The sequence below is a fragment of the Lepidochelys kempii genome, chromosome 4, assembly GCF_965140285.1.
Source record: "Lepidochelys kempii isolate rLepKem1 chromosome 4, rLepKem1.hap1, whole genome shotgun sequence".
Classification (NCBI taxonomy): domain Eukaryota; kingdom Metazoa; phylum Chordata; order Testudines; family Cheloniidae; genus Lepidochelys; species Lepidochelys kempii.
In genome coordinates, this window is record NC_136383.1 from 28,306,763 (window position 1) to 28,334,632 (window position 27,870).

At 43.0% G+C, this 27,870-nt stretch overlaps 2 protein-coding genes across 4 annotated transcripts in view; both read right to left on the reverse strand.

Moving 5' to 3' along the window:
- Positions 1–5,490: 5,490 nt before the first annotated feature.
- On the reverse strand, positions 5,491–17,552 carry LOC140910965 (alcohol dehydrogenase 1-like). Its single transcript, XM_073343177.2, is given in 8 exon segments — positions 5,491–6,237; positions 6,239–6,303; positions 6,722–6,982; positions 7,168–7,214; positions 7,217–7,318; positions 7,321–7,541; positions 14,324–14,637; positions 16,052–17,552. Coding segments are annotated over 6 exon segments (606 nt in total). The 5' UTR covers positions 7,379–7,541; positions 14,324–14,637; positions 16,052–17,552; the 3' UTR covers positions 5,491–6,164.
- A 38-nt stretch (positions 17,553–17,590) lies between these two features.
- The window catches only part of MANBA (mannosidase beta), an 82,463-nt gene continuing 72,183 nt past the window's right edge, over positions 17,591–27,870 (reverse strand). For all 3 annotated transcript variants that reach the window (XM_073340809.2, XM_073340808.2, XM_073340810.2), the window contains 3 exons: positions 23,192–23,334; positions 20,783–21,040; positions 17,591–18,597 (listed from right to left, as the gene is read on the reverse strand). In XM_073340809.2, coding sequence (XP_073196910.2) covers positions 18,373–18,597; positions 20,783–21,040; positions 23,192–23,334 — 626 coding nt within the window. In that variant the 3' untranslated portion in view covers positions 17,591–18,372. The remainder of the gene's footprint in view (positions 18,598–20,782; positions 21,041–23,191; positions 23,335–27,870) is intronic.

The window sequence follows — 27,870 nt, forward strand, 5'->3', positions numbered from 1 at the left end:
ACAAAGAATACAATGGGGGCTGGTCTGGAGGAATTGCAGTCACAGAAAGCAAGGCTACAGTTAGTGGAATAATTCAGAGGTCACTGAGGGCTGGTCTGGAGGTGGTGTTGGGTCACAGAGAGCCAGCCTGGATGCAATGGGGGGTCACACAGCTGTCTAGGAGGATACATCTGGAGGCCATCCGGGTCATTCCTGGGTCTACAAAGGTAAGTATCAAGGCAATTGATTTTCCTCAAGGAAGGGTTCAGGTCTTTACTTTTATAACTTTGTTTGGGCCTTTGGCATTTGCTGGGCACATAAACCACCCTTTATCAAGGGAATGGAGATCTCTTCTTTTCTCTACTCTTGGCTCTGGTGTAGGCTTGGGACTTAATCAACTCCTCTCCACCCCCAATATTAAACCAGCCTCAGGTAAAATTCAGGGAGTTCACCACTAACATTGAAAAAAATTATGTTCTGCAGCTGGTAAAGCATCCCTACCTCAGGAATGTCCCTAATGAGTTATAACCACCAAAGTTGTAAAGTAGAGACACCCAGGCTCTGGGAAATTTTAGGGAGGATACAGAGACTCAACAAATGGTAAGATAAGCTCTGACCAGGGACTTTATTCTGACCATCTGCACAAACAACATACCACAAATAAGTTACAATTTGGGCATGAAAGAGAAAATTTAAAAAAAAACTTGTGCAGAAAGAACACATTGGTACTAGCATGTAATTGGTTAATTTTTTTTTTACTTAGGGGTGTGGGATAATGTGATAGGTTTAGTAAATTTGAAGGAGGTAGTTAGTTTTACCTATATAATGTAAAAGGAAAATAAAGCTTTTTGGGAATCAACAACAAGCTGCAAGACATCACACCCCCTGCACAACTGTGATGTGTACGGGCACCAGGAAGCCCCAGACAGGTGGATCCTGACAGGCCATTGGGTGAAATTTGTCCTGGAGTGGTGAGCATAATAGATTTGCTTGGCATATATATTGTACGTGTGTTGCTAATAAATAGATGTTTAGAGCACAGCTCTGTAAGGCTCTTTCACTGGGAAAAGGTCCTGCAGACTCGTAGAGCCCCGAGTCCCATGGGTAAGAGCAGGTAATTAAATTGAGCAGGTTTCTCTCTGAGCCCTGTGGGTTAGTGTAGGCGCCTTTCACCCCAAGCCCTCGGAAGGGAAAGGGTGGGGGTACCTAAATTGACCATGTCACGCTAGAGTGCTCAGTAGGGTATAGATGGAGTGTCCTAGAATGTGTGGGTAACACTGGCCCATTGTAATGCTCCTTGCTTAATAACCACACTGTAAGTAGGGTTTGGGTCTACTTTTCCATGCTTCAGCCACTGTTCACTTTGACCTGCCCAGCAAAAATGATTGCCCTGAGAACAGGGTCTTATCCCTTTCAATCTTAAATTAGTGGGGACTTTTGGTGCTACTGTTAGAGACAGGATACCAGACAGATAAGGAAAGGTAATACTTATTTCATTATTTCACATTTGATGCTGGACTGTACTGTTCTTTAATAAAATGGTAAATCTTAGCATGTATGTTGATGTTAGGATGTCTTTTTTTTTTAAACAAACAAATAGCAAAATAAACATCCATGTAAATTTTGACACAATGGTCAAGAACACAGAGCTGAGTTAAATCAAGCTCACTCATGCTCCTTTTAATGCTCCTTTTAATACCCATAATACCAATTTTATTTTGCATTACAACATTTTTCAACATCTCAGAATCACCAACTCTTTCCTTTTCCACTGCTTGGTTCCCTCACTCCCACCACTATAGCCCAAGACTTTAATCCACCCTCCCTTCCTCCTGGCATGCTCTCTTCTTCCAGCTAGAGACATGACTCATGCTGCCTGGTATTGTGCATCAATAGCCCAGGGATCTGACAGACCCCTAAAGTAGTTTGTTTCTGTATCCCTAATGGAAATAGACCCATGGTTTTTTGGCACTCAGATGCCTTGCAGTAATACATAATGACCCATCTGAATCTATCCCCCACAGTAGCACAGATTTATTGACAGATCACACACACAGTTTTGCTATGAAACAGCCCAGGAGCTCTTGTGAGCATTTTCTGATATTCCCAAGATGGAGCCTGAGGCAAAAATCTTTTTGTTTACATAAACATTGGAGGAAGACAAGTAAGAACAACGTTACAATTAACAAACATGTTGGTTTGAAAAACCTCTTCAGCCTCCCTATGCCTTACCAACCAGATCAGTGGTTCTGCATCATTTCTGCTGTGTGACCAGCAAAATACACAGAAAATCATCCTGAGACTTACCCTATTCTGTAATCCTTTGGTGATAGAAAAGCTCATGGGATTTGGGACACCGGAAGAAACAATGGGAAGTTTTGGGGTACTGTAGGGTAGGAGAGAGGTGGCTGGGTAGTATAGAGGGATGGCTGGCAGGGATGCTAGGTTTGAGGCTGGTTCTGGGTTTGTAGCTAACATCTCCAGTACACCCACCACAGTTCAGCTTTAGGATAGTGTCAGGTTTTACCTTAGCATGTGGTATCAACACAGACTATAATCTCTGGATATAAGACCAGAGAGCAAAAGAAAAGATGCCATCTCTCTACTCATATCCATGTAGGTGCGATCAATTACAAATTCAAGGCGTTTCACAGTTCCCAAGTGTTGGAGATTCTGGCTACTGCAATGTTCATCTGCGTACATGATTTGGATAGCTGGAGGTAAAAAGAGGTAGGAGTGGAGTGAGGGGGATCAAGTTCATTTAAGGTCACATGACAAGACACAGATGCACCTCTCTCACCATTTCACAGGCCTTGAGGCTACAGGATACATTTTAAAACATTCTTTACCCCCCAAAGATGCTTCCTTATTACTCTACAAATCTTTTCAGGTTTCATCAGGCCCATTTTTCACAGCTCTCGATGTCAGAATCACCCAAAGCCTTTCACAGCTCTCTTCATGTTACCATAATAAAAAAAAGAGATCACTGAAGAGTAGATACTGGATATGAAACGTTGAGATGTTAAGACCCACATATCTCCCGTTGCGCCGAACCTTAAAAGAGAAGGACACTGCCAATACTGAAATATAAAACAAAATAATTAGTTACAAATGCTGACATGCAGATAAAGACCAGCTAACATCTGATTTGTTTTTCAACAATCTTATCTTGCTTCTTGTCAAACTCTGTGAGCAATGCAATGCAATGAATGAATCCATGATACACCCAAATCTTGATTTCTCCATGCAGATCTGGACACCCCATCTCAAAAAAGATATATTAGACTTAGAAAAGGTGCAGAAAAGGGCAATGAAAACAGTTAGAGGTATGGACAGGTTACAAGGAGAGATTAAAGAGACTAGTCAGGTTAGAAAAGAGACAGCTAAGCAGGGATATGATAGAGGGCTATAAAATCATGTGTGGAGAAAGTGAATAAAACTGTTATTTATCGCTTCTCATAACACAAGAACTAGGTAGTCACTCAATTAAATTAATAGGCAGCAAGTTAAAAACAAACACAAGAAAGTACTTCTTGACGGCACACAGTCAATCGTGGAACTCATTGCCGGGAGATGTTGTGAAGCCCAAAAGTATAACTGGGTTCAAAAAAAGAATTAGAGAAGTTCATGGAGATTTGGTCCAAAAATGTCTATTAGCCAAAATGGTCAGGGACACAAATGCATGCTCTGGGTGTCCCTAAGCCTCTAACCCAGTGGGTCTCAAACTTTTGTACTGATGACCCCTTTCACATGGCAAGCATCTGAGTGAGAACCCCCCCCCTTATAAATTAAAAACACTTTTTAATATATTTAACACCATTATAAATGCTGGAGGCAAAGTGGGGTTTGGGGTGGAGGCTGACAGCTTGCAACCCCCTGAGGTGTCCCGACCCCCAGTTTGAGAACCCCTGCTCTAACCAGAAGCTGGGACTGGATGACAGGGATCACTTGAAATTGCCCTGTGCTGTTAGTTCCCTCTGAAGTACCTGGCCCTGGACACTGTCTGAGACAGGATACTGGACTTGATGGACCATTGGTCTGATACAGTATGAGCATTCTTATGAATGAACTAGCTGCCAACTTCACCAAAGAAAATTGCTCAGAAGCATGAAGTAACATATCTTCTACTACATCTCTTTGCACTCCATCTTCCCCTTTTCTTTTGTGTTCTTGTCATTGTCCCTTTTGGGTAGCCTTTGTCATGCATTTGCCTTCACCTGAACTTTTAATAATAGATAGATCCTAAGAAGGATCTTTGTTAGTTTCTGGCATTGGTTTGCATTATTATTATACAATGCATGGTTATTATACAATGTAACACCAGCCAAGTTTCATGAAAACTTAGCTGCCTCCTAGCAGAAATCTGATGACCACTCGCTGAGTAAACACTCATTCTGAACTCTAGCAATAACTGCCATAGTAATGGTACAAAACTGGGTTTTATTTTCTTTTAAGTCTGTGCACCTTGACATAAGACAAAATTCCATTACACAAGTTTTCCACTGCTTTAATAGTTTAAAATTCACAATATATTGAACTATACTGAATTTTACAGGCAAGTGGCATTTGTTACATGTAATACTAATAAGTTAAAATCTCACCTCTTTGCTGAATGTAACAATTCAAATCCTTCATTGATTTTGTCCAATGGTAATGTGTGGGTTATTAGCACATCTTGATTAAATTTTTTCTTCATATAACTAGACACTAATTTTGCCATAGAATCCTTGGTCTTCCCACCTGGAAAAACAAACAAAAAACCCCATACACAATGCACAGTTGAACAAACACAGTTTGAATAAGTAATGGTGAGACTCCTTGTCTCATCCTGAAGCACAGTGAGGACTTAAGGCAGTGGGACAGGTGTACGTGCTGAGAGAGGTTCAGTGAGCAAAGGAAGTCAACACACATCCTTCAGCTTGTGGACACCTAGATATGCTAAGGAGCATTATGCCATACTCTCCAGTGCATACACAGGACCGGATGCCTGAGGTGCTAGAACTCACAGATTTGCCCATGTTTGTCCACCTGTCACATCCTGTGCGACACCCAGACTGTAAGCTCACAGGGGAAGTGGCTCTCTTCTTTGTAATATGTCAATACAGCTACCGGCACAGTGAGGCCTGATCCCTGACTCAGGTTTACAGCTATTACCATAATACAAACAACATTACATAATACACCAGCAAGCCTGCAAATACAGGCCAAATTTTCAAAAGAGACTAGTGATTTCAGTGCCCAACATAAGCACCCTCCCTCTGAAAATCAGGCCTCTTTAAAGTGTCTGTCTTGGGCCCTAAAAACTGAGTTCTATTTTTGAAAATGTCAGCAACTGCAACTAAATGCAATTATCTGAATGTCTAATTATTAAAACACAGCTCAATGTCTGTATATTTCCAGATACATTTGTGTCTGCATCTATCTGGTACACCTCATGATTATTTTATTAAGAAAATGTGCAGAATGCTATTTTTAGTTGTATTTCTCTTTAAAAGGCATCAGATGACAAGTTGGAAGTTCTGAAACACACATTTTATGATTAAAAAAAGCATAAAACACACTTTGTAAACAGGAGATTAGTGAATAATGAATATCAAACAAATAATATTTTTATTAGAGTACATTGGCTCCCATGAAAAGACGTATATTCGTGTGGCGTGTGATCTACAACCCATTGAAATCAATGAGCCTCTTGAAGAACAACTATTCTCCAAACATTTGGGTGGGGAAAAAAAAAATCTATTTGCAAGAATGTTCCTAAAACAGCACATAAAGGGGGCACAAATGTGGTTGAACGGAGCAGCCATTTGGAGTTTCCACGCTGTTTTCATGGTATTTACTAGCACAAATATTCAGATAGATATTTAATAAAATCATGGAAGGGAAAATGGAAATGTTTTATGATGTGCATAATAGATTGTACAAAATATGTGGCTGTGAATATGAGCCAGCTTTTCAAGCTTAGGCACATGCAGTTACACATGTACATATCCATATTTCTAGGCATAATTGTTTTTTTCTTCATGCAAACTTGGGTTTTCGTGTTCTACTCCGGCAGCAGCAGAATTACCATTCACTTTTGTATTCCATTATATACAGCAATAAAATAGCCAGACTAAACATTTCACAAGCAACTGAACAGGTTAACTAAGATGGAAATGTTCATCCACTTTTGGCACTTTTGCTTATCTCCATGTGCCATTAAGACTCTCTTCCCAGGGATGTCCAGTGAATGGCAGCATAGGGTCAAAGGATATCTAAAGAATGTGTTCCAATCATCATACACCTTCCAGAGCCCATGTGGCAGGATGCCAAGGTAGCTGCCTAGTTAAAAAATGAATTAAGACATCACACAGGTTATGAAAAAAACAACCTCCCCTCAGTATTACAGTGTAAATTTTGCCTGATGAAATAAATCTAAAGTCTATTATTTGGAGTCTGAAAATCTTTTATACATAAAAAATTAGCCTATCAAAAATACATTTTATCCAGCTCTTATTTATATAGCAAAATGCATCCTCCTCTCTGTATAAAACGCAGCCAAGACTTTGCCCTTGTTTCAGGGAGCTCTTACTTGAACTGGTCTTGAGGTTGGCCTGCAGATAAGGAGGCTCCTTGTTAGGAGTCTTGTGAAGAATACACAAATACCAAGTCCGGCCATCAGATGAAGACTACATTCGTTAAGTCTGCTCTAACATTGGGCCACTAATGAGCAAAGAAAGTATGTGCCAACCTCACATACCATAGTAGCTACGCATCCAGTAACTTCAAAAGAATCGTCCACACCATGCCCAGTCATCTCAACCAGCACCTCCTGAATAGGTTTCTTGAAGTCCTGAGGATTGATGCATTCAGTGGCTCCTAAATCTCTAGCCTTGGCAAATGTATCTTTGTTGATGTCGATCCCAATGATCTGGGAAGGACCAGCTGCCTTACAGCCAACAACAACGGAGAGGCCAACTCCTCCCAAACCGAAGATGGCACAAGTTGAACCAGGTTTAACCTGCATAACAATAAAACAGGGGACTCCGTAAGAATCCATCCATAAATTGTAGTCCTGGAACACAGAGGGGAAAGTTTTCTGCTACATACAATGCATTAATATGCTAAGAAGGCAATTGTGCCATTTGTCCTTGAAAAATGTGTGCGCAAGTGCACCTGCATGCACGCACACACACACGTACTCACTTTGGGAGTATTAATGGCAGCCCCATAACCAGTGGAAAATCCACAGACAGACAGACTTTATCCTGAGGAGCAGCAACAAGAATTCTTGCTAGGGCAGAATCAGGCACAACTGGGTATTCTGAGAAGGTGCTGACGATCCACAGGAAATGGTGAATCTGCTGGTCTTGTGTGGCATGAGGTTCTGTGAATCAGAGAGGCCGCCAAAAGACATCTGGACTTGTCAGTAATATAAGGCATGACTAATATTGTCAGAATCACTGAGGGTGGGACTCAGGTAATGGAGAAATTGAAACTCATTGTGTCTTCTGCCAGCAGCTGGTGTTGGGATTCAAATAAGAGCAGTGGGGGAGGCCAAGAGGAACAAGACTTTGCTCCTAGAAAAAAAAAAAAACACGGAACAGATCTTGTCATAAGCATCTTCTGAACCACAGACTCTATATTAACCCCCCAGCAAACAAGTCTGCTGTCTTTTGCAGCTTTCCAATCAAGTTTTCAACAGACAGTATCGTACATAGAATAATCTGCTTCATCTATCAGCTGGAGATTGAGAAGGAGAGGTTACTTACCTTACAGTAATTTGAGTTTTTTGAGGCGTTTTGTCTCTACGAGCGTGCCACTATAGATTTGGACATACCTGTATGCTCTCAACTGGAGACTGCAAAGTAGTATTTATGGGCTTGCACCTGCCCAAAATGACGCCTCGTGCTCTAAATGGGGACATATAAGGAGGTGAGATCCTGCCATCCCTCAGTTCTCTCTCGATCATGAAGCCTCACTCCACAGCAGAGAGGAAGGAGGGTGGGAGATGGAGCATCCATCAGGACCAAACATCTCAAAGAACTCAAGTTACTGTGAGGTAAGTACTCTCTCCTTCTTTGAGTATATATCGCTATGGGTGCTCCACCAGAGGAGTCTCCCAACTCAGTGAGGAGGTAAGTCCAGGACAGTTCGAAAGACTGCATCATCAAAGGCTGTATAATTTCTGGAAGCAAGTAAGATAGTGTAATGCTTGGTAAAAGTCTGGAAAGAAGACCAGGTTGAAGTCCTGCACATTTCTATTATCATGGTGGTAAGGTATCAGTGGATGGAAGCACTCTTTTTCTTGACATCCTATAGAATTTGTTGCCAAAATGGCCCCACAAGTCCTAGTAACCCCATTAGGGAGGGGATAGAGGAAGGGTCTCCAATGATAGTCATACTTTCTGGGCCTCCAATGTCTGGTAGGATACCCAGGACCCTCTTCATTAGAGGGACTCAGAGGAGTACGACGGTATGGTGTTGGGATGTACCAAGATCTCAAGTCGGATGAATCCTCTCCTGAGCTAAAGTGATAGGGTGGGGGCTTAGGTGTCCTGGCTGGTATATGGAAGGCTAGAAACATAGACAAGTCTCAACTTACAACTGTCTGGACGATACCAATGAGGGTGCTCTGACAAATCTCTGTAACAGTGGAGACTCAGGCTCATCAGAAATTACAAGATCCTCTGAAGACAGAAATCTTGAATGAGTCATAGGACTCTAGTAGCATATAATCAAGACTTGGGTCAGTACTGGACGTGGGACTATCAACCTGTGGAATGGAGACTGCGGTGGTATCAGGCAGGTCACAAGATCCTCCTCACTGAACTGTGGTAAAAGACTGGTACTTGTGGTTATCGCGGTGCTGCAAAAGATTGGTCAGTACCGCTGCAGTAGGTGCTGTGGTGGTAGAGGGCTTTTTCTTATGTGGTACCAATGCCTTGGTACTGGACTCAGCTGGAGCATCCACTGTACCCTTTGAGGGACATGAGGTCTCCCAAGAGTGGGTCTTATGGGATGATCTACCCCTATTCTTTGTTTCTCTGGTTCTTTCAAGTCTTTACCTCCAGGGTCACAGATAAAGCTGTAACAGTAACCGAAGCAGCCTGTGATATTGAGGATGATGTGCCGAGTGGGGAAAGGGGTAGTGGACCCCTCTAAAGTTAGAGCACGTTCCATTAAGGAGCTTTAGTCTAGCCTCCCTGTCTTTTTCAGACCTGCCTTTGAACCAGACAAACAGACAGACTTTACCCTTTGAGGGGATATGGGAGCCCCCCAAACACCACAGGAAACTTGAGCGTCCATCATTGTGGGGAAAAGATCCATGACAGGTCTAGCAGGGTTTAAACCTTGGGGGTTTAGACATAACATTGTGCTCCAGCACAAATGAAAGGTCCAAAACTGGGAGGAGGCATCCCCTCCCCACCCAAGAGCACAAACGTGTTAAATAAATAAAATAAAGTTTAAAAAGGGGGCTTTCTTCAGTGAGCAAAAAGCAGGGAGCTGAGTATGGCACAAGCAGAAGCTGCAGGCAGTTGAGATGGAACTGAGTGGTGAGAGGCACGTGCCTTCCGGTATTCCCTTGTTCAAAACATGAGGTGTTGCTTTGTGCAGGCCTGAAAGCACTACTTTGTAGTGCCCAATCAAAAGCATGCATCCTTTGGTAGAGCACCCTTAGTGCCATGTTTTCAAAGAAGAAGAGATGGTTTCTTCAAGAAATAGCCAATTTTGTACCTCAGAGGGCTGATGAGATGGCTGTGCTTGGATTGTCATTCAGAGCTAAAATTCTTGAATATCTCCAGTTCCCTGGCAGAGTTTTTCCTCAGATTCTGTTCATTCTATTGGGATGATTGTCTGTCTTATCAATTACAAATTTAAAGAGAATCTGGAATAGTTACTAGATTCCATAAAGAAAATCAATGGGCAGGAATACACTGACCATGATAAACATTGCTTCATTTCTATAATTAGGACAGGATCATGGCAGCTACCTGAAATCAGCAGGATGCAGCATTGGTGGACTCAGTTCCATGGATGCAGTTCCTGCTGAGGTCAGAACCCAAAAGAAAATCTGCATCCTTATTTTTATCATATCTGAGTCTCTTTATTCAGAATGCAAAACGTAAGCCTTATCTATTGAAGAGCTGTGATTTATACCCAGATAAAACTCCTGACACATTTCTATATGAACAGTATGTACCGTGGTACAAATCTCATTCTCTATTATTTTATATCTCAATCTAATGGCCTTTTGTCCTAAGTGTTACAGCACTTGTGGCGCTGTCTGTATAGATAAGTTATTAGTTCAATGAACTTACCCGTTATCAGTGGTCTCTTTCCACTCTAGCTGTGACAACCTTTTTCTGAGTAGTTGGTTAGAAGGGCTTTCCTGTTGCTGGCATTAGTTCTATCCTGAATTCTGCTGCTGTCTGAGAGAAATTCACCTTCATGTCTCACAGGATTTTAAGCATAAATCAAAGTGTTGCCAGACTTCTTATCAAGGTTTCTATATGTGACAGGTCACCAGGAGCAAGTCTGTCATTTGTTAGCACACCTAGTCTGTTAAATCTGATACTTCTCTGCTTTAAAACCAATAGAAGGCATCTACTCTGTATTTCCCTAAGTGCTTTGTGACCAAGAGCTGCATAATAGCTATCCATCAGAACAATGATAACTCAATGAACAGCAGAGAACCTGTCCTAGGCCCCTGTATTCAGGGACCTGAATGCCAACCATCGTTCTTACCAGTTACTCTGCAGCAGACATGTTTGAACCTGTTTCAGACTATTTAAAAAAATAGATTTCATTCCTCTTTGGCTTGGAAATGGAAACATTTTTAGGATTCATACTTCTGCATCTCAATAGCCCAAACTGAACCATTAAAGGTAAGTTACATAAAAATATAAGGATGGTCTTCCCCATCTCTGTTAACCCTTAGCATCCAGAGCAGTTGCCAGGCACACATCATCTATGACCTAAGGGGTGGATTAAAGTGGGTCCAGACCCCCCCGGGTAAGGTAGGGGACATTAGACAAAATGGTGTGGTATAAAAGAGGATAGCTAAAGAGCTGCAATATCCTAGCATAGACAGGGCAATATATTAGCTATCTCCTTGTACATCCTTTTCCCTAATGTAGACATACTCTAAGCGTATGCCTGCACTTGGAGCTGGGGTCGGTGATTCCCAGCTCAAAGAGGCATAACACAGGGCTAGCTCTGATCGAGCTACTGTGATAAAAATAGAGTGCAGCAGCCTGGGCAGCGGGACACGTACCCAGCTGAGACGACAGGCACGTACTCAGGGTGACTAGCCCGTCCCATGGATCATGCTGGGTGGGTCTGTCTCCTCCAGCTGGCCATCGGACAAAGGGAGCCCGGTCTCGGAGGCAGAGTAGCAAGTGGCAGAGATAACTGCTGCCTCTTGGCAGGTGCTAGGTTGCCTCCCCTGGGAGGAAGGCAGCATATGGAAGGGATACGTGTCCATCCAGAAATAGTCTGTGCGGCAGGGACAAGGATTTTCTTCCCTATAACGGCATTGTAGAGCCATCCTGTACATGTATCTACACCCTTAACAGGTGGCATTATACAACTGTACCCAGATGGGTAATCTATCGCATTATCCAACCGATGTGTGTGGCCCTTATCATGGTATCTGCCCACTACAACTGTTAGTGGATTTTCTTTTCAGAATACCCTCTGGGTGGTAGGGAAGTATTAATGGGGGCCTAAGACATAGAATACAGAAAGAAACTTGCCAGTGGTCACACTAGCAGTCTATGGATGGGGCAGGACCTGAACCTAGGTCTGAGTAGAGCTGATGGAAATTCTGAAAAATTCCGTTTAGAAAATTTCATTTTTAAATGAACATTTCAAAAATATTTCAAAATAATAGTTTAAATTTTTATTTTAATGGCTTTTCACGTTCATATTATCTTTTATTTTTCCATTATTTCATGACACAGCAGTAGTATCAGTAGTACATAATATATGCCATGTCATAATGACATAAAATGAAAATCTATTTTATAAAAAAATTAAGGGCAACTGCTACAGTACAGACTGAAGCATCTTATTTTTTAGATCAAAGCATCTCCTGTTTCTGCTGCAATGGAAGAGTTCAACACATTTTCAGGAAAATTTGTTTTCACAGGAATTTGCATTGAAATAGATACAATTTCCTGAAAACTTTTGGTTTTATCGAAACAGCGTTTTTTGACACAAAACTGTTTCAATGAAAATTTTCCAACCAGCTTTGCTCCTTAGTCCCACTGCAGTGCCCTATCCACTACTATCCTTCCTACCTGTTACTTGTGCAATGCTGTTAGAATGAAAAAATCCATGCTCACGCTGGTCACGGAATCCGTGCAGCAAACCTGTCATCAGCCATTGTCCAGCCATGCCAGAAGACAGACAGCAGGCAATGTATGTGGCCTAATTAAACCACAACATTATTCACTTGTCATATCTGGGAGGACCCGACAATAGTACAGTGAAGGTCATCATTGTCTCCTAAATCTTTGCCACATACGCCCCAACCTTGGTCCCAGCCATCCTGTTGCTAGGACCTCGCTGCCCTTCCCTCATAAGAGGATTAAGAGGGCTACAAAAGGAGGGGGTCAGCTTGCCACTGTACAAGATACAGGAGTCCCGAACCCTCATTCCTCAGCTCCCTTTTGGGATGCTTTCCTCTACATCCTTTTCCAATGCACATTATCTGATAGCCATATCCCTTTCATCATGAGTACCCGCACTGGACATTTGCCACAAGTTTTATTTTCTATGTGTTGACATTGTAACATAGCCCCCCACCCCCACCTTACCCTGCTGGGTCTCAAACCTGCTGTGAGGAAGGTGGAAAAATCCAGCCTGCTTTGGCCAACGCCCATGGGAAAAGGGTGACTAATGTGATTCCCACAGTGGATCATGAAGGAACCAGTCCTTTGTTAGACACGATGGGTGAGAGGGTGGGTGCTGCTGGCCTGATCCAGGGGCAAGGAGGCTTCTCTGGGACTGCATGGGATATGAACACCTCCCCTTCCAGTCAGCAGAAAGGGCCGTTTCCCCTCATCCAGGTGGACCAGTCACTTGCAATTCCTCCCCGCTCTGTACAGGTAACCTTTACCCCTTCCTTCACTGCTGCTACCAGTGCCGGTGGAGCCCTTAAAAGGGCAACAACCCCTTTTCTTCCAGCCAGACAAACAAGGACCCACCGCAGAAAGTTGAGGTGAACACATCGTGAGAGAACACGGTCTGGTCTGCAGTAGCAAAATATTAAAAAGGAAACATCTCTCGCCCCCCTTCCACCAAATATATTGTGTCTCTCCAGCCAATTTATCTTTGTCCCTCTTTTCAGCTCCCACTATACCCTGCACTCCCAGAAGCCATGCTCCATCAGGCTATGCTCTGCCCACCAGTATCCCTGCATCTATTCTCTGTTCTTAATCAATTCTGTTCCTCCCAGGCTACTACTTCTCTATCCCCTCCCTCCACAGACTCCAAATCCCATTGCTGTTACCATCCTTCAGTTTCCTGTAGGACTCCAACCGCTCATCACTTGCCCCTTTGAGACCACCCACTGATCCAATGCTGGGCTCTGCACTCTCCTCCCTACAGCAAAACTGATGTGTCCTCCCTTTGCCCCCGGCCCTGTTTTATTTAACTGGGCGGGTCTTTGCACCAAAGAAGGGCTGATCTCAGACTCAGCAACTACCTCCCTCATTCCTATGGTTGGAAAGCCATGAACAATCCCGTTATTGGTGCTCCCCGGCTTTCCCATAGGAAGAGCCAAAACAGAGGAACCATCCTGCTCCAGGCTCCCTATTATGCTTATTGCCTCATAGAACAGTCAGAACAGCTCCACTCCTGCAGTGAGGCAGTAGTGATCAGTGGGGGATCTGCTCAGCAGCTGCAGCAGTTGAGACAGAGCAGAAGAGCTGAGTGTTTCCTGCTATATGGGAAGAGGAGCACAGTGATTAAGATCCAGGCCTGGAGGTAAGGTAGGGTTCTATTCCTATCTCTGCCATACCCAGGACCACACAGGAAGACTAAGTCAATTTGTGGCTTGTCCTATGCTAATATGCAAGAAAGGGAAACAAAGAGCCTTCCCCCCTCATGGAGAGCAGCTCCAGTCAGTCAGTATAAATCCCTGAGCGCAAGGACAGCTCCATACTTGCGTTGCTGGTGCAGCTAGCTACCTTAAAGGACGGGGAGCCACGCCTGAAACCCAGTGTGAACATCCACATGAGAGAAACTGGAACTGGAACCCAAGAGCATACTTTTTATGCTGCTAAGGTACTTAAGAACATTGAACACAAAAGGTTAAATTAGAAACCACTGGGGTGAGGGAAGCACCTCTTACCTGTGGAATCTGCAAGCTTTTCCACTCTTCCAGTCAGTCAATTCATCATAGCAAAGCCAGAAGAGTCAGCTAGTTGTTTTTAAACAGCTTAAAGATGTACCACAATGCCACAGTAAGGGAAGATTCAGGAAATATAGGACTAAATGCTTTACTCAAGAGATCATCATCATCATGTTCTTATTACGCCTCTGGTGTTTAGGGCCGTGACGAAGCTCCTCCATGCCTGTCTGTTTCTTCCAAGTCTTTCAATGGTTCCCCAGCTGTGCCACAGGTATAGATGCATTAAAAGACTGAGGTTCTCAGATACTGGGGAACTGCAGGGATTGGAGGGGCAGAGAAGTACTTAAGATAGATTTAGGCTCCGATTGTGCAAGTAACTTAAGCATGTACACTTTATGTTAGGTATGTGTTTAAGTGTCTTACTGAATATGGGCCTTAGTTCAGTGGTTTTCAAACTTTTTTTCTGGTGACCCAGTTGAAGAAAATTGTTGATGCCCACGACCCAACAGAGTTGGGGATGAGGGGGTTTGGGCTGTGGGAGGGGCTCAGGGCTGGAGCAGAGGGTTTGGGTGTGGCAGTGAGGACTGTGGGGTGGGTCCAGGGATGAGGGGATTAGAGTGCAGGGGGGCTCAGGGATAGGGCTGGGGCAGGGGGTTGGAGTGCAGGACGGGGTCAGGGCTGGGGGTGCAGGCTCTGGGGTGGGGCTGGGATGGGGGGTTTGGAGTGCAAGAAGGGGCTCCATGTCTGGGGGGCTCATGGCTGGGGTATGGGATGAGGCACGGGCTTATCTCGGGTGGCTTCCGGTCAGTGGCACAGCGGAAGTGCTTAGGCAGGCTTCCTGCCTGTCCTGGCACCGCGGACCGTGTTGTGCCTTGGAAGCGGCCAGCAGCTGATCTGGCTCCTAGGTGGAGGTGCACAAGTGGCTCCGAGCTGTTCTTGCCTGCAGGCACCGCCCCCTCCTCCCAGCTCCCATTGGCCAGGAACCAGCCATTGGGAGTCCGGAGCTAGTGCTCAGGATTGGGGCAGCACACAGAGCCCCATGGTCCCCCCGCTTAGGAGCCGGACCTGCTGCTGGCTACTTCCTGGACGCAGCGCAGTATCAGAACAGGTAGGAACTAGCCTGCCTTAGCCGGGCAGCACCGTCAACGGGACATTTAACGGCCCAGACAGCGGTACTGACCAGAGCCACCGTGACCCAGCGCCTTACATTCCATGACACAGTACTGGACCTGCAGTTTGAAAACCACTGTCTTAGTTCATAGTGGCTGAAAATGTCCTTTTGATCAGTGATTCTGTTCTCATCTGGGCACTGTCTCCACTCTACTCCATACTGGGTTTGTAAGACAAAAATCTAGAAAGGCACTCTCAATTAAAATCTAAAAAGTTTGGGTATTCTTGTGCATACACAGTATTTTACAGGCATATAAGCAACAATGGCAGAAACCTCTGGCACCATGCGTATTATTTCATTAAAATATATTAGAAGCTCTTTCTGGGCAAAGTGTTACATTTTAGATTTAACTGGAGTGTAATCAAAACCCGGCACTAAAACTATTGCAACATTATGAAGAGAAAATACTAACTAGGGCAAGGTAGGTGTTTTGGCAACAGGCAACTGTAGCATGTTATTTTAGCATTTCTAAACATAAATGTTGCTGCAGACGATGTGGGGGTGTTTTTTCTTGTACGTAGAACAATTTTAGGGGTGGAAATATAGTTGAAAATCACCTGACAAGTTCAAGCAGATCTAAGGTGCTGCTTTCGTGATTTCTTTTCAATAGTGCTGATGTCACTGTTCCCATCTATAGCTGCTGAAAATCTGTGCTTTTCATGGAGCAAGGACTCCTCAGACTAGTTTGTTAAAGGCTGCTTTTTTTCCAGATTATTTTCCACAACTGATCAATAGTTAAATGTGTAACATAAGATAGGCCATAGGGAAAAAAAGTGACGTTTAAATAAAGACTGTAGTGAGCTGTAAGCTTAACGCATCCTTAACCAAATGACATTTACTTTTAAATGAATTACAGGTCAGGACTGAAAACTATATTAATTAGAAGGATTATTTAAAATTTTTAAAATATGCTCTTCAGATCATTTCAATTTGCAGTATTGTTTGTTTCCTCTGAATACTGTGGGTACATACAGCGGGCTCTTTTGTAAAATACACACACACAAAACAAAAGCCCTCCGGATTCACAGAGCACAGCGCAGATCCTCTCTTTATTCCAACGCTTCACAAAAGGCTCCTTTGATTTCAAAGATTTCTCAGGAAGTTGAAGTGCCCTTGTTAACTCAGCACTCTGCAACAAAGTGCATTGCTCACTCGTGTTACACACTGGAATCATGTTGGGGGTGTTCCTTCAAGTCTATGACAAACACCAGAGGGTGCTGCAGTGCTGAATTCTGAACTTGTGGGGCGTGTCTGAGTGGGGCAGGGTAAAGGTACAAAATGGTGTATGAAGAACAGAAGAGTGAAAAACCTCAGGGACTTCACATAAAACCATATTTAGATTCCTTGGGGAGGTGAAGGGCTGCTTTGCTATGGCCAAGGGTACTAGAACTAGCTGAAATTTTTCAAATTACAAATACTGTTATAATAATAAAAAAACGTTCTGTTCAGTTGCTGTTACAGCCTCATCTCCTCCTCATTTCCGTGCCTTTGTTAACAATTCCCTCTTCTCCCTCACTCCCAAGCTGTAGGTCGCAGCATGGAGAGGAAAGGCGGTCTCCCGGGGTCAGGCACAGGTGTCTAGGTAGAAAGACACTGTCTGGCACAGGTGTCTAGGTAGGGGGCAGGTAGTGATCTACACTAAGAAAAGGGATCGCACTGGCGACTTTTCCCTTAGATCAGGGGAGAGCCAGGGACCGATTGGGACTCGAGTCACTGTCTGGTCCCTGGTCTGCTCCCAGAGTGGCAGGGTTGTGCTGGTTCTTTTCTGGGGCTTGTGACAAATCCACGAGACATTAATTTGAAGTGTATCGCCTCCTCCTGAGATCCAGAGGATACAAACACCGATGTGAAAAATTAAGGCTCGAGAGATATTCAAGGCTCTAAAACTATCACAGATCCTACTTGCATCCTGGTAACCAGGAAGTGAGGCATCAAAACCCCTTGACATATATATTTTCAGTTACCTGAGAAAGCAGCCTCACCCTTGACATATGATCTATATCAGTGGTTCTCAAAGCCGGTCTGCCGTGTGTTCAGGGAAAGCCCCTGGCGGGCCAGACCGGTTTGTTTACCTGCCACATCCACATGTTCAGCTGATTGCAGCACCCAGTGGCTGCGGTTTGGTGCTCCAGGCCAATGAGGGCTGCGGGAAGCGGCGTGGGCCAAGGGATGTGCTGGCTGTCCTTCCCGCAGCCCCTATTGGCCTGGAGTGGCCAACTGCGGCCACTGGGAGCTGCGATCGGCTGAACATGTGGACGCGGCAGGTAAACAAACCGGTCCAGCCCACCAGGGGCTTTCCCTGAACAAGCGGCGGACCGCCTTTGAGAACCACTGCTCTATATTATATGTAAGTTTTTCTGTTGACATCGTTTCATTACACCAAGAGCGAGGAATGTACAAATGACAGCGTGAGCTACGCATTCTGTGGTCAGTTTATCTGCTCTCTCTTAATCTTTAGTTATATTTAAGGCTAAGATTTAGTCACGGGTATTTTTAATAAAAGACATGGACGGGAGCTGGGGGGGGGGGTGAAGAGAGGAGACTGACTACAGGGGAAGGGCCACTGCTGTGGGCACGTGTCTGGTGCGGGCTGCTGCTGGCCCAAGCAGCTGGCTTCAGAGCCTCTCCAGCAGCAGCCAGCGTGGCTGTCCCTGGGGCCACCTGAGCAGCTGACCCCGGAGCCAGCTGCTTGGGCAGCCATGGGGTCAGCCACACTGGCCACCACAGAAGTCATGGAGGTCACGGAAAGTCACCAAATCCGTGACTTCTGCGACCTCTGTGACAAACACGGAGCCCTAGTTATACTCCTTTGAAGTTTTCCAGTTTCTATTCTACTACCACTACAGGAAGCATTTCCAATAAAGGACATGAGATTTCCTCAGTAAATGTCCATCAGTGAAGTCAAGCTGAGTGATTTTTCGAGTTCCTCAATGCGGATAGGCTCCCACGGATAAAACACCACAACTTTTCTCTTCTCAGTCATGAGAAAGCCGTTGTCATTAAACCTCCCTGGTATATTCTCTACATCCAGCCAAACAAAAGGAGTGATTGCTGTGGTCTGCAGAACAAACGTATACAGGTCACCTTGCTGAGAAATAGTGGCCTGAAAGAGGAAGAAAAATAAAGTTAGTATTATTACAGAAGTCTGTGTAGTAAAAACAACTTCACCAATCAGTGTAAAAGTTGTAGGCCAGTGTAATGGAAGGTATTTTGAAAATACATTTGTTAAAATTATTTTTCTCCTCTCCACCTCCTTTATGGAATGTTCTATATAATTTAATAGGGATAAAGCCAATAAGATTCTATACAAAGCATCCCAGAAACCTACAGAACTTAACAGAGATTTATGGCCTTGCTACAGAATACTATAGGCTGGTTTAAAAATTCTATCGAATGTTATCATTATTTACTTTCCATAAGGACAGCTCCTCTAAAAATAATGGGATAAATTCTATACTGACTTACACCCAGTGCAATCCTATCAAAGTCACAAGGTGCTAGATAGATTTATTCTCGTGGCAAAACACTTCTCTCAACCCATACATTCAGATATTAAGGTTGTTGTCCCTTCTTGCTACATCAGTAATAAAAATCCGTGGAAGTAAAAGAAGAATAAATCAGGGCAATGTAGCAGGTCACCTACTGCTAGTGTAAGAAAGGAGGGTCTTTAAAATATATTTAGAATTGATACATAAGGCATGCTGTGAGATCTCAGAAATAGGTTTAACGTTTTACTGTAAACTTTTCAGTAATAAAACACTACACAGTCTAAAAACACAACTAGATACATTTTCACTCAACATTTTTCTTTTACAGAAGCATCTCTCTTCTGAACATTAATGGTACATTAAAAATCAGCAAGTTACATATTAAATATATACTAAATAAATGTTATGACAAAAAAAATGCTTTTTTTTTTTAGTTCGTAAGAGAAACAGCATACTCTGGATTTTTCTGTTTTCACAGTTAGATTTGCAGTATATTTTAAATAAGCTTTTGAAGTGAAACCTACCCCAAAACAAAGATACAAAAAGTAGCATTTGTGTTAACAAAGATATTTTAAAATGAGATTATGATCAGAAAAGTGACACTGTAAAAAAAAAAAAAAAAGCGCCACCTTTTTACCCAACATATCTTCTACGTACATATACTCTAAATCATATTTGCTTACTTTACTGACAAAATTAATGCTATTATGTTTTTCTCCTGCTAGACAACACAGCTATGGGAGAATGAGCAGAATTTGCATAATCACAAGACTCAAACTAAATTCTAACTGCAGAGCTTTTATTATTGGCGATGTCAGCTAGAAAGAATCTGTCTTTTCAGATTCCAGATTGAATCTGTAGTCCTGTGTGAAGAAAAAAAAAAAAAAAAAAATGGGCCAATTCTTTTCCTGTGCACGTTGGTGTGAGAGGCGAATCAGACCCACTTTTTTATTTGTTAACTGAACAAATCTGATCTGGAATCACAGAGGCAACACAGTGTAAACCCATCCTGCTTTTTAGAGTGTCTCTTCTGTGACTACTGAGGAAGAGTTTTCGAGTAAGGAGGCACGGAGAGCAGCAGAAGCGACAGTCAGAGTAACATGGTAGAAAGGGAGTCTGAGAATCTAAGGCAGCAGGCAGTTCTGGGGGAAATAGCCAATAAAGTAAATAATTGTACTTATCACTTATATTGCTTTTCATGCAGACACAAGGATTGAAATGATGTACAGATATTGGAAAGTAACTGTAAAGCCATTATGCAAATCAGAACTCCTTAGCTGGAGTGCAGAATTTTGTATAATGCAGAAATAACCGTACAAAGTTGCATGTCAGTCATGCCACAACATCCCTGGGACAGCAGAGGCAATTCCATTGTAATATCATTACCAATAACTGGTATTCTGTTCGGCATTTACTGTATTACTAGCAGTTAACGCTGGAAACTGATACTAATCAGAAGTTGGAATACCTGTCACAGTGCCATTTGTTAACTGGGGACAAAAAAAGAGACGAAGATGGAGACGCTGCATCAAACAAGTGGGATGTACTCTGATCGACTGAAATGCAGCCTTCATATACAAGGGGGGGGACCTAGTGATGTTTAGGCATTTCTTCAGAAACAACCAGTGAAGAAGAAAAACTCACTTTGAACTCCTCTGTGCAGAGATTCAGAAAAGCTACTGCCAAATGATTGAAGAGCAAAAGACATCACGTTATAGACACCACCCCCACCCCTCACAACTCCACAGCAGACAAGCTTGGCAGGACTAAAGAAAGTAACTTAGGACAGCTGGTGCTTACACTGAGCTGTGCTTTCTCCAATCCCACCGCATCCTTCAGCGAAGATAGAAAGTGAGAGTTGCCAGGACTATGGAGATCGCCTTTTCCCATAAGGTAGAAGGTGACAACACAGCTTTGCCTGGTACAATTCCCACATCTTTTCAGCAGGTCATTTACGGGTTCCTTGTAAATTGGGGCAGCACTCCCTGCCTTAAGGGTCACACCCTCTTTAGCAAGGGTACACACTGGCTCCATAGAACTCCACTGGTGCACACGGACCTGTGACAGAGATTAAGGGGGGTCAAACTGTTAACAGAGAAAACAATATCACTACAAAAATATCCCTACATCCCAGATTTTCCAGCTACTCACAGAATGAGACATTTTCCTGGAAGTACATGGCACATAGCCTCAAGATGATTTCTACCCCAGACAAGAAGAGACTTTGCAAAGATTAAAATAATAACGAATATAAATATTACCCATTTTACTATTTAAACTAAGCAACAATTCTGTCTCAAATAGCCTGAACATGTTGATCTTTAGGACATGCTGCAAAGCTCTTTTCTAGCTGATGCCAGGGGTGGCTGGATTGGGGTGTATTAGGGACTGGAATTGTTGGGGTAAGGGTTTATTGCATCCCCTCCCTTTTCTGGTTCAGGAAATTGCTGGTTATGCTTATTTAAAGTTGACCTGTATTACCTGAGACCTGCAGCGATGCCTAGAGCTTTTGTATAGAGAATTTTAATATATTTGATCAATAGAAATGACAAGCCGTGATTTTAAGCGGAATCCCTGGAATTGTGTTAACACAGTGAAATACAACTTTGCCAGAGGACCTCATTTGTATCAACAGGAACGGCCTCCTGTACAAAAACTGTGATCCATTTGGCTTACTTTTAGCATGAGGTAACTGCAAAAGAGCAGATGTGAAAGAATACATGAAGAGGCACTCGACCACAAGAGGTGCTAGCAGCCAGAAAAAGATCCTAAAGCTCCTCCTAATCACTCTTTTTCACAAGTTTAAAATGTTCTTGAACTGCTAATCAAAAAATCTATACTAGAAGTGAATACTAGACACGTGCCTCTCTAACTACACCAGAGCTTTGGAATTACAGACACAGGCTTAAACTCAAACCAGAGACAAGCAACTCCACAAAGTGCAGCTCTGCTCTGAAAAGTGGCTTTGCAAAAACAGCACTGTGTTTTTCACGTTGATTTTTTTTTGCAGCTTACAAGAGTTTTTTGTTGTTATTTGTTTATTTTTAAACTGCCACCCTTGTAAACTGAAAGAATCTGCAAGGTCTTGCGGACAGGGCAGTGGACTGAGAATCAGGAGACAAGTTCTAGTCCCAGCTCTCCCAGTGACCTACTGTTTGACCTGGGACAAGTCACTTCTCCATTCTGTGCCTGCTTACTTTCCCACCCTTTGTCTGTCTTGTCTATTTATACTGTAGATGTTTCAACTCAGGAACTGTCTCTTGCAATGTATTTTTATACAGTACTCAATACAATGGGGCCCCGATCTCATCTGGGGCCTGTAAGTGCTACTGTCATACAAATAATAAATAATAATAAACCAAGCAACTATGGAATCTGAAAGTCAAACAGGATTCTTTCTGGCCCATACATAATATTGCCCTTATACACATGTGCATAATCCTACAACCTTCTGCGGGATCACTCAGATGTAGCTTGGGGCATAATTTTAGGATAATAGGGTTGCATAGGAGGCCTGCAATTGAAACTGAGTTACCAGTTCTGTTGATGCCTCACAAGCCACAAAATAATCCAGTGTATTTTCTCAGAGCTGCATTGGTTCAGGAAGGCTAACAGTAATTATAAATAATAATAAAATAAAATAATAACAACAACTTTTTTCACTAGGGTCTGTAGATCTAACTCTGAATACACCCAGGGCCTGAATCTGTAATCTGAATTACAAGATGAAATTTTTTAATTTGTTTCTTATTTAAACTTAATCACCTTTTACATCTGGACTGTATTTTTAGTGGAGTTATTATTTCTTTACCATTTAAAATTTAAGACTCAAGGTTCCTTCTAGCCTTATGTTTCTATAATTCTATGATCCTATATACACTGCGGTAGCACCCTCAGGTTAGGGCCCAACTGCGCTAAGCACTGTACAGAGATATAGTTTGTGACGGTCTCTGCCCCAAAGAACTCTTGGTCTAAAAAACAAGACAAAATAGGAGGATTAATTAACCCATTTATACCAGGACTCAGGTCAGCCCACAATCACATTCTGAACAAACTCTCAGAAGCTGAAGCACTGGTGCAGGGGAGAGCTGAGAGGGCTGGACATGGACTTACTGGATCGCTGTTCCATATCCAAGCACTTATTTATATTTGTCTATTCTTTTCCCTAGCAGGAGGTGACCTTTTTGACAGACAGAAGGCAGCACTTACTTGGAGCGTCAGCTCACAGTCTGAATGAAGATCCGACACACCGTAGATGTGCAGCACGCCGTCATCTTCATATCCCACAGGCAACAGTGGGGCAAAGAAATGCTGGGCAAAGTAATGGAGCATTTTCCACTTGCCCCCATACTCTGAGTATTAAAGAAAGCATGATTCAGACACAATCTGAGATTGGCTGTGAACATGTAGGGCATGATCCCGCCCCAGTGCATAGGTTATGATACTGCAACTTCCTCTCCCCGTTTCTGGTGGGCTGGTCTTCTCCACACCTTTTCTTGCTCTCTTTGGGGGAGGATATGCAACCTTAGGGGAACAAAGAGGAAGCAGCTCCTGCACTCCCTCAAGCACAGTAATTGCAGCTGTCCCTGGATCTTGTGTAGGGCAAACGCAGAAAGATAGGAGGTACTTTATGCCCACTCTCTCCCCTTTCTATATACCCCCACAAGGGCCCAAGACAATCTGGCCTATTGTGTGGTGACCAAGAATTCAATTGTTTTACATAGGTTGACAGTAGTAATAACTGAACCTGATGTGCTGCTCAAACCCTCCCACTAAATTTACCAGAATAGCAAAGTAACACAGAAAAAAATCAATCAATAATACACTGGGCCATGTGTTATATTAATGGTATGAGAAAATCTTGTGGTTTTTTTTTTTTGTTTTTTTTTTTTTAAACCAGCATGTGGGGTTTTTATTTTTCATGTCACTGATCCAGGCTTCTGATGTTTGGCCCCTGGTGAACAGTTCCCAGCAGTCCATACTCCCACTGGCTGCTGCCCTGAGGCTGTTGTCCCTCACTGGCCAGTCTGTGCTTTCCCAGCCGGTGGGAAGGCAGCGCCCTCACTTGAAGATCTTTCCCTGGTTGAAGGCTTTGCCGACATGTTTGAATTCGCCCTCCCACGTGAAATACTCTGTGACCAGCGTCTTGCACTCCTCACTGTCTGCATCCATCTTCCTCCAGGTATAGGACTCATAATGCACTTGCCAGTCAGGGCTCAACGGGAAGGCCAGCTCCTGGCCGCGGAAGACCCAGATGCCGGAGATGATGCTGTCGTTGTTGGTGCCGAAGAGGATGACGCTGGAAAAAGCGTTCTTCCGTAGTTTGTCCAGGCTCTGGAACATGCCTGAGATGAGGTTGCAGCTCATGAAGGTCTGGCTGGTGTTGCTGGGTTTACAAATCTCTCTGATTCATTTTGAGGTTCACAATACCAGTTTGAGTTCTACAAACCTTTGGTTCCTGTAATTAACATTCCTCTCAGGGTGATTCAATTTAAAAAAAAAAAAAAAAGAGCATACATGCTATACATAGGGATAGAAGAATCACCACTACAAAGGACTGGCATAAGTGTGTACCATGTATTTAGCATGTACAGTTAGACAAAATCTGCTGTCAGTTATGCTGTTGCAAATCCAGAGTAACCCATTGGCTTTAGTAGGGTTACTACAGACTTACACCATTGTTAATGAGAGATTAATCTGGCCTGTCCTATTTCATTTTTCATCAGAATCTCCCTCTTCCCATTCTCTTGGTCAGTTTTTGCAATTCCTCCTAAACAAAACATAAACCTGTAAGCCTGAGTCAGACTTTCAAACTTATGAATCCAAGCAGACTCAAAATTAGGCCCATCTGTAGAAGTTATCTCTATTGTTTGGGGTTTTTTAAATAAAATACTTAAACATACTGTATGTGCATGTTCCAGTTTACTTTGCCGGTTTAGGGGGAGCTGTACTTTATTACTTATTATGCTATCAAAAATTCAGCCATTCACAGATTAGAGAAACCATCAAATGTCATCTCCTCACAAATACCACCAAAATCTGGTATAAAGCTCAGCACAGTGGGTGAGCCAGCCATAGTGGAGTTTCCCCAGGTGTGATACTTCCAGAAAAGTAGTCTTGTAAGAACACTCATTATGTAGCATTCTGAAAATATGGATCTTTGTGTCAATGTCCATCTTCTCCCCACTCCTTTCCTATCTAGGTCAATATTTTAATGTTAACATTTTAACTCCATCCTTGCTCAGCCATATATCCTCTCCACTGGCATATCACTAAAAAGAGGCACCAACTCGTCTGCATAACCTTATGATGAAAGAAAATTATACCCTGTCCAATTTTGGTTTGTGGCTTTTCATCTGAGATAACATGAACAAAGCTCATGATGTTGGAAGATATTTGCAATAACCAAAAGCTTCTGCTTTGCTTTGGTGCTTGTTTAGAAGTACGTACAACTTTGTACATTTCAGTATCCTGGGCATTATCCCTGAGACAGCCTTGGTTTCTAAGTTATGACACCAAAGCGTGGCCAGTGCAGGTTGACAGCACAGGGAAGAACTCCAGTTTTACCATAATGCTGTTGACTTGCATTAAAGGGTGAAATCTAAAAAGGGTTTCTGGAGGGTTGCTGAGCCTAGTCGCTATTCAGTACCAGATATTTCATAGAGCTTCTTCAAACATACAAGTCATCAGTAACTTTATTATAAGTCATTTAGCTCAGACAGTGTGTGGGTGCTGTCTAGTACACAAAGATAATCCCGGTTCTGAACCGTTTATAGTCTAAATGGCAGACACACAGGGAGACAGGAGGCCACGGTAAAATTCAGAGATGGGGCTAACTCTGTGGTTCGTTTGATTTAAATTACACGTGCTTCTTGTGGGACTTCAGAAAACCTGAATGAACAAGAGAAAGTGAAGGCTTGGACTGGGAGTAGCTGGTCCAAAACAAAGCAAAATGTGTGGCAGCTTCTTGTCTCTAAAATGGACGCCGTGTTGTGTAGACAGCAAAGAAAAATATAATGGCATTCTCTGGAAAAAGGGCATCAGGCTTTTTGAGTTGGGGGAGGCAGTGCAGTTCTCAAGCCTTCAAGATTGCCATGAGAATCTCAGGGATTTCGGCAGTCTTTGCAACAGGTGCCTTTAGCCGTAGGTTTCGAGCAGAGTCTGCTGCAAGCTCAGACTAATTTCTGTGGCACGGCCCATGTTTTCAGTGGCACGCTAATTTAGCAGATTGGAAATTCTGTAGCAGCTTCATTTACATTCTGAAAATTAAGGCTTTTATTGGATTAAAATATGAAAATGAAGCATATCAAAGAGCATCCCCTGACATTTAGCTCGATATTAAATTCAATTTATTTTATGCTAAGCCCATGTTTTCTCTTTTCAATATGCCACAGATTTGTGAACTGATAACACAACTGCATCACAGAAATCGTCTGGGGGAAAGCTGGTGGTTTTGGCTTAAAATTTTCAGAGAATGGGATGGCGATCTGAAGAAACTGCCAAACATTAAAATGAGAAAAGTCTCTACTAAAAATGCTGTTTGCAGTAGGACGGAGGTGGCAAATGGGGAAGCTGAAGAGGAATTAGATGCAGCAAAAGACACAGACTAATAAGCACCAGCTGATACGAAAGATGAAACAGCTGAAAGGGACTGCCAGGAACCTATTTGAACTATCACTAGAAGCAGAAATAAAGCTGGTATTTTCAATTATATTTGAGAAGACATGGCTGGTTGAATATTTGATTAGTTGGTTGTGCTTCACCCTGGCCTTAAGTTATGGAGTGAGATTTCAGCAAGCAGCATGTTAGATTCAGTGTGGTGCTTACTTAAAGAAAAATGAAGGCTTGAAAATCTAAAACTTTCAGAAAATCTCCATTTCCCCCCTACCTCTGCCACCCTAGCTTCTCTTCAGGTTGCAAGCCCCTAGCTATGGGTTGATGGGGAATAGTTATCTCTAGCCTAATGGCTGTGGGACTGTGCACTATCTGTGACTCACCTGTTTTGGCAAATGTGATGGGGGCGGTGGGGGGAATTTTCTTGGTAGTGCCCATTCATTGGATGATGATAATGAGAACATAAATGTAATTTAATTTTGATAAGTAGGTAAGATACTGTTATACAGCAGACTGCCTTTACCCAAAACTTGGTCCATTACCTGTGGCCTTTAAGTTAAGATAAAATGGTACTAAATAGGTGACTTAAATCTATCCCCATAGCCACCATCTCCAGATTTTCTTTACTGAGCCAGCAACCAGTCCTCAGGAAATTGTGCATTTGCAGATGATGGCTGAAGCTCGGGTAATGGCTTAGAGAAGCAGGCTTTCATACAGCCTCATGTTAGCACACTTGAAAAGAGCGTCAAAAATTGGAGGAAGGCTTTTGGAGCCTCCTGTAAAGCATCCCTCCACCTCTCTTTGTGCCTAATTTGGACCCATCTTTCAGAAAAGCCCTTGTCAGACTTTAGAAAAAGCCAAGGAGAGAACAGTAGAAAGAATTTCCTTCTCTACCCACTTCCTTTAAGAGCACAGGCCCTGGCCTGTAACTAAGAAATGTATGCCAAAGTAGAAGCATAGTGTCCCATTTAGTGATAAGGGATATCCATAACTTGATCATCAAAAGGGCTCCTAGGTCTACAACTGCATGAACTCAAGAAAAGCCTTTTATTCTAGGGCTGTAGAGGCAGAATGTATTTCTGTCACTAAAAGCTATGTGCACAGATTGACTGTTTTCTGATGCCAGTGGTAGCCAGTTAACCCTTTTATGGAAGAGATTTTATTGCCTTCATTACAAAGACTGAGTTGATCGCTAAGCTGAGACACTGTTGGTTATCTGGTGTGGCTTAGTGGATAGAATACTGGACTGAGGTTCAGGACACCTGGGTTCTCTT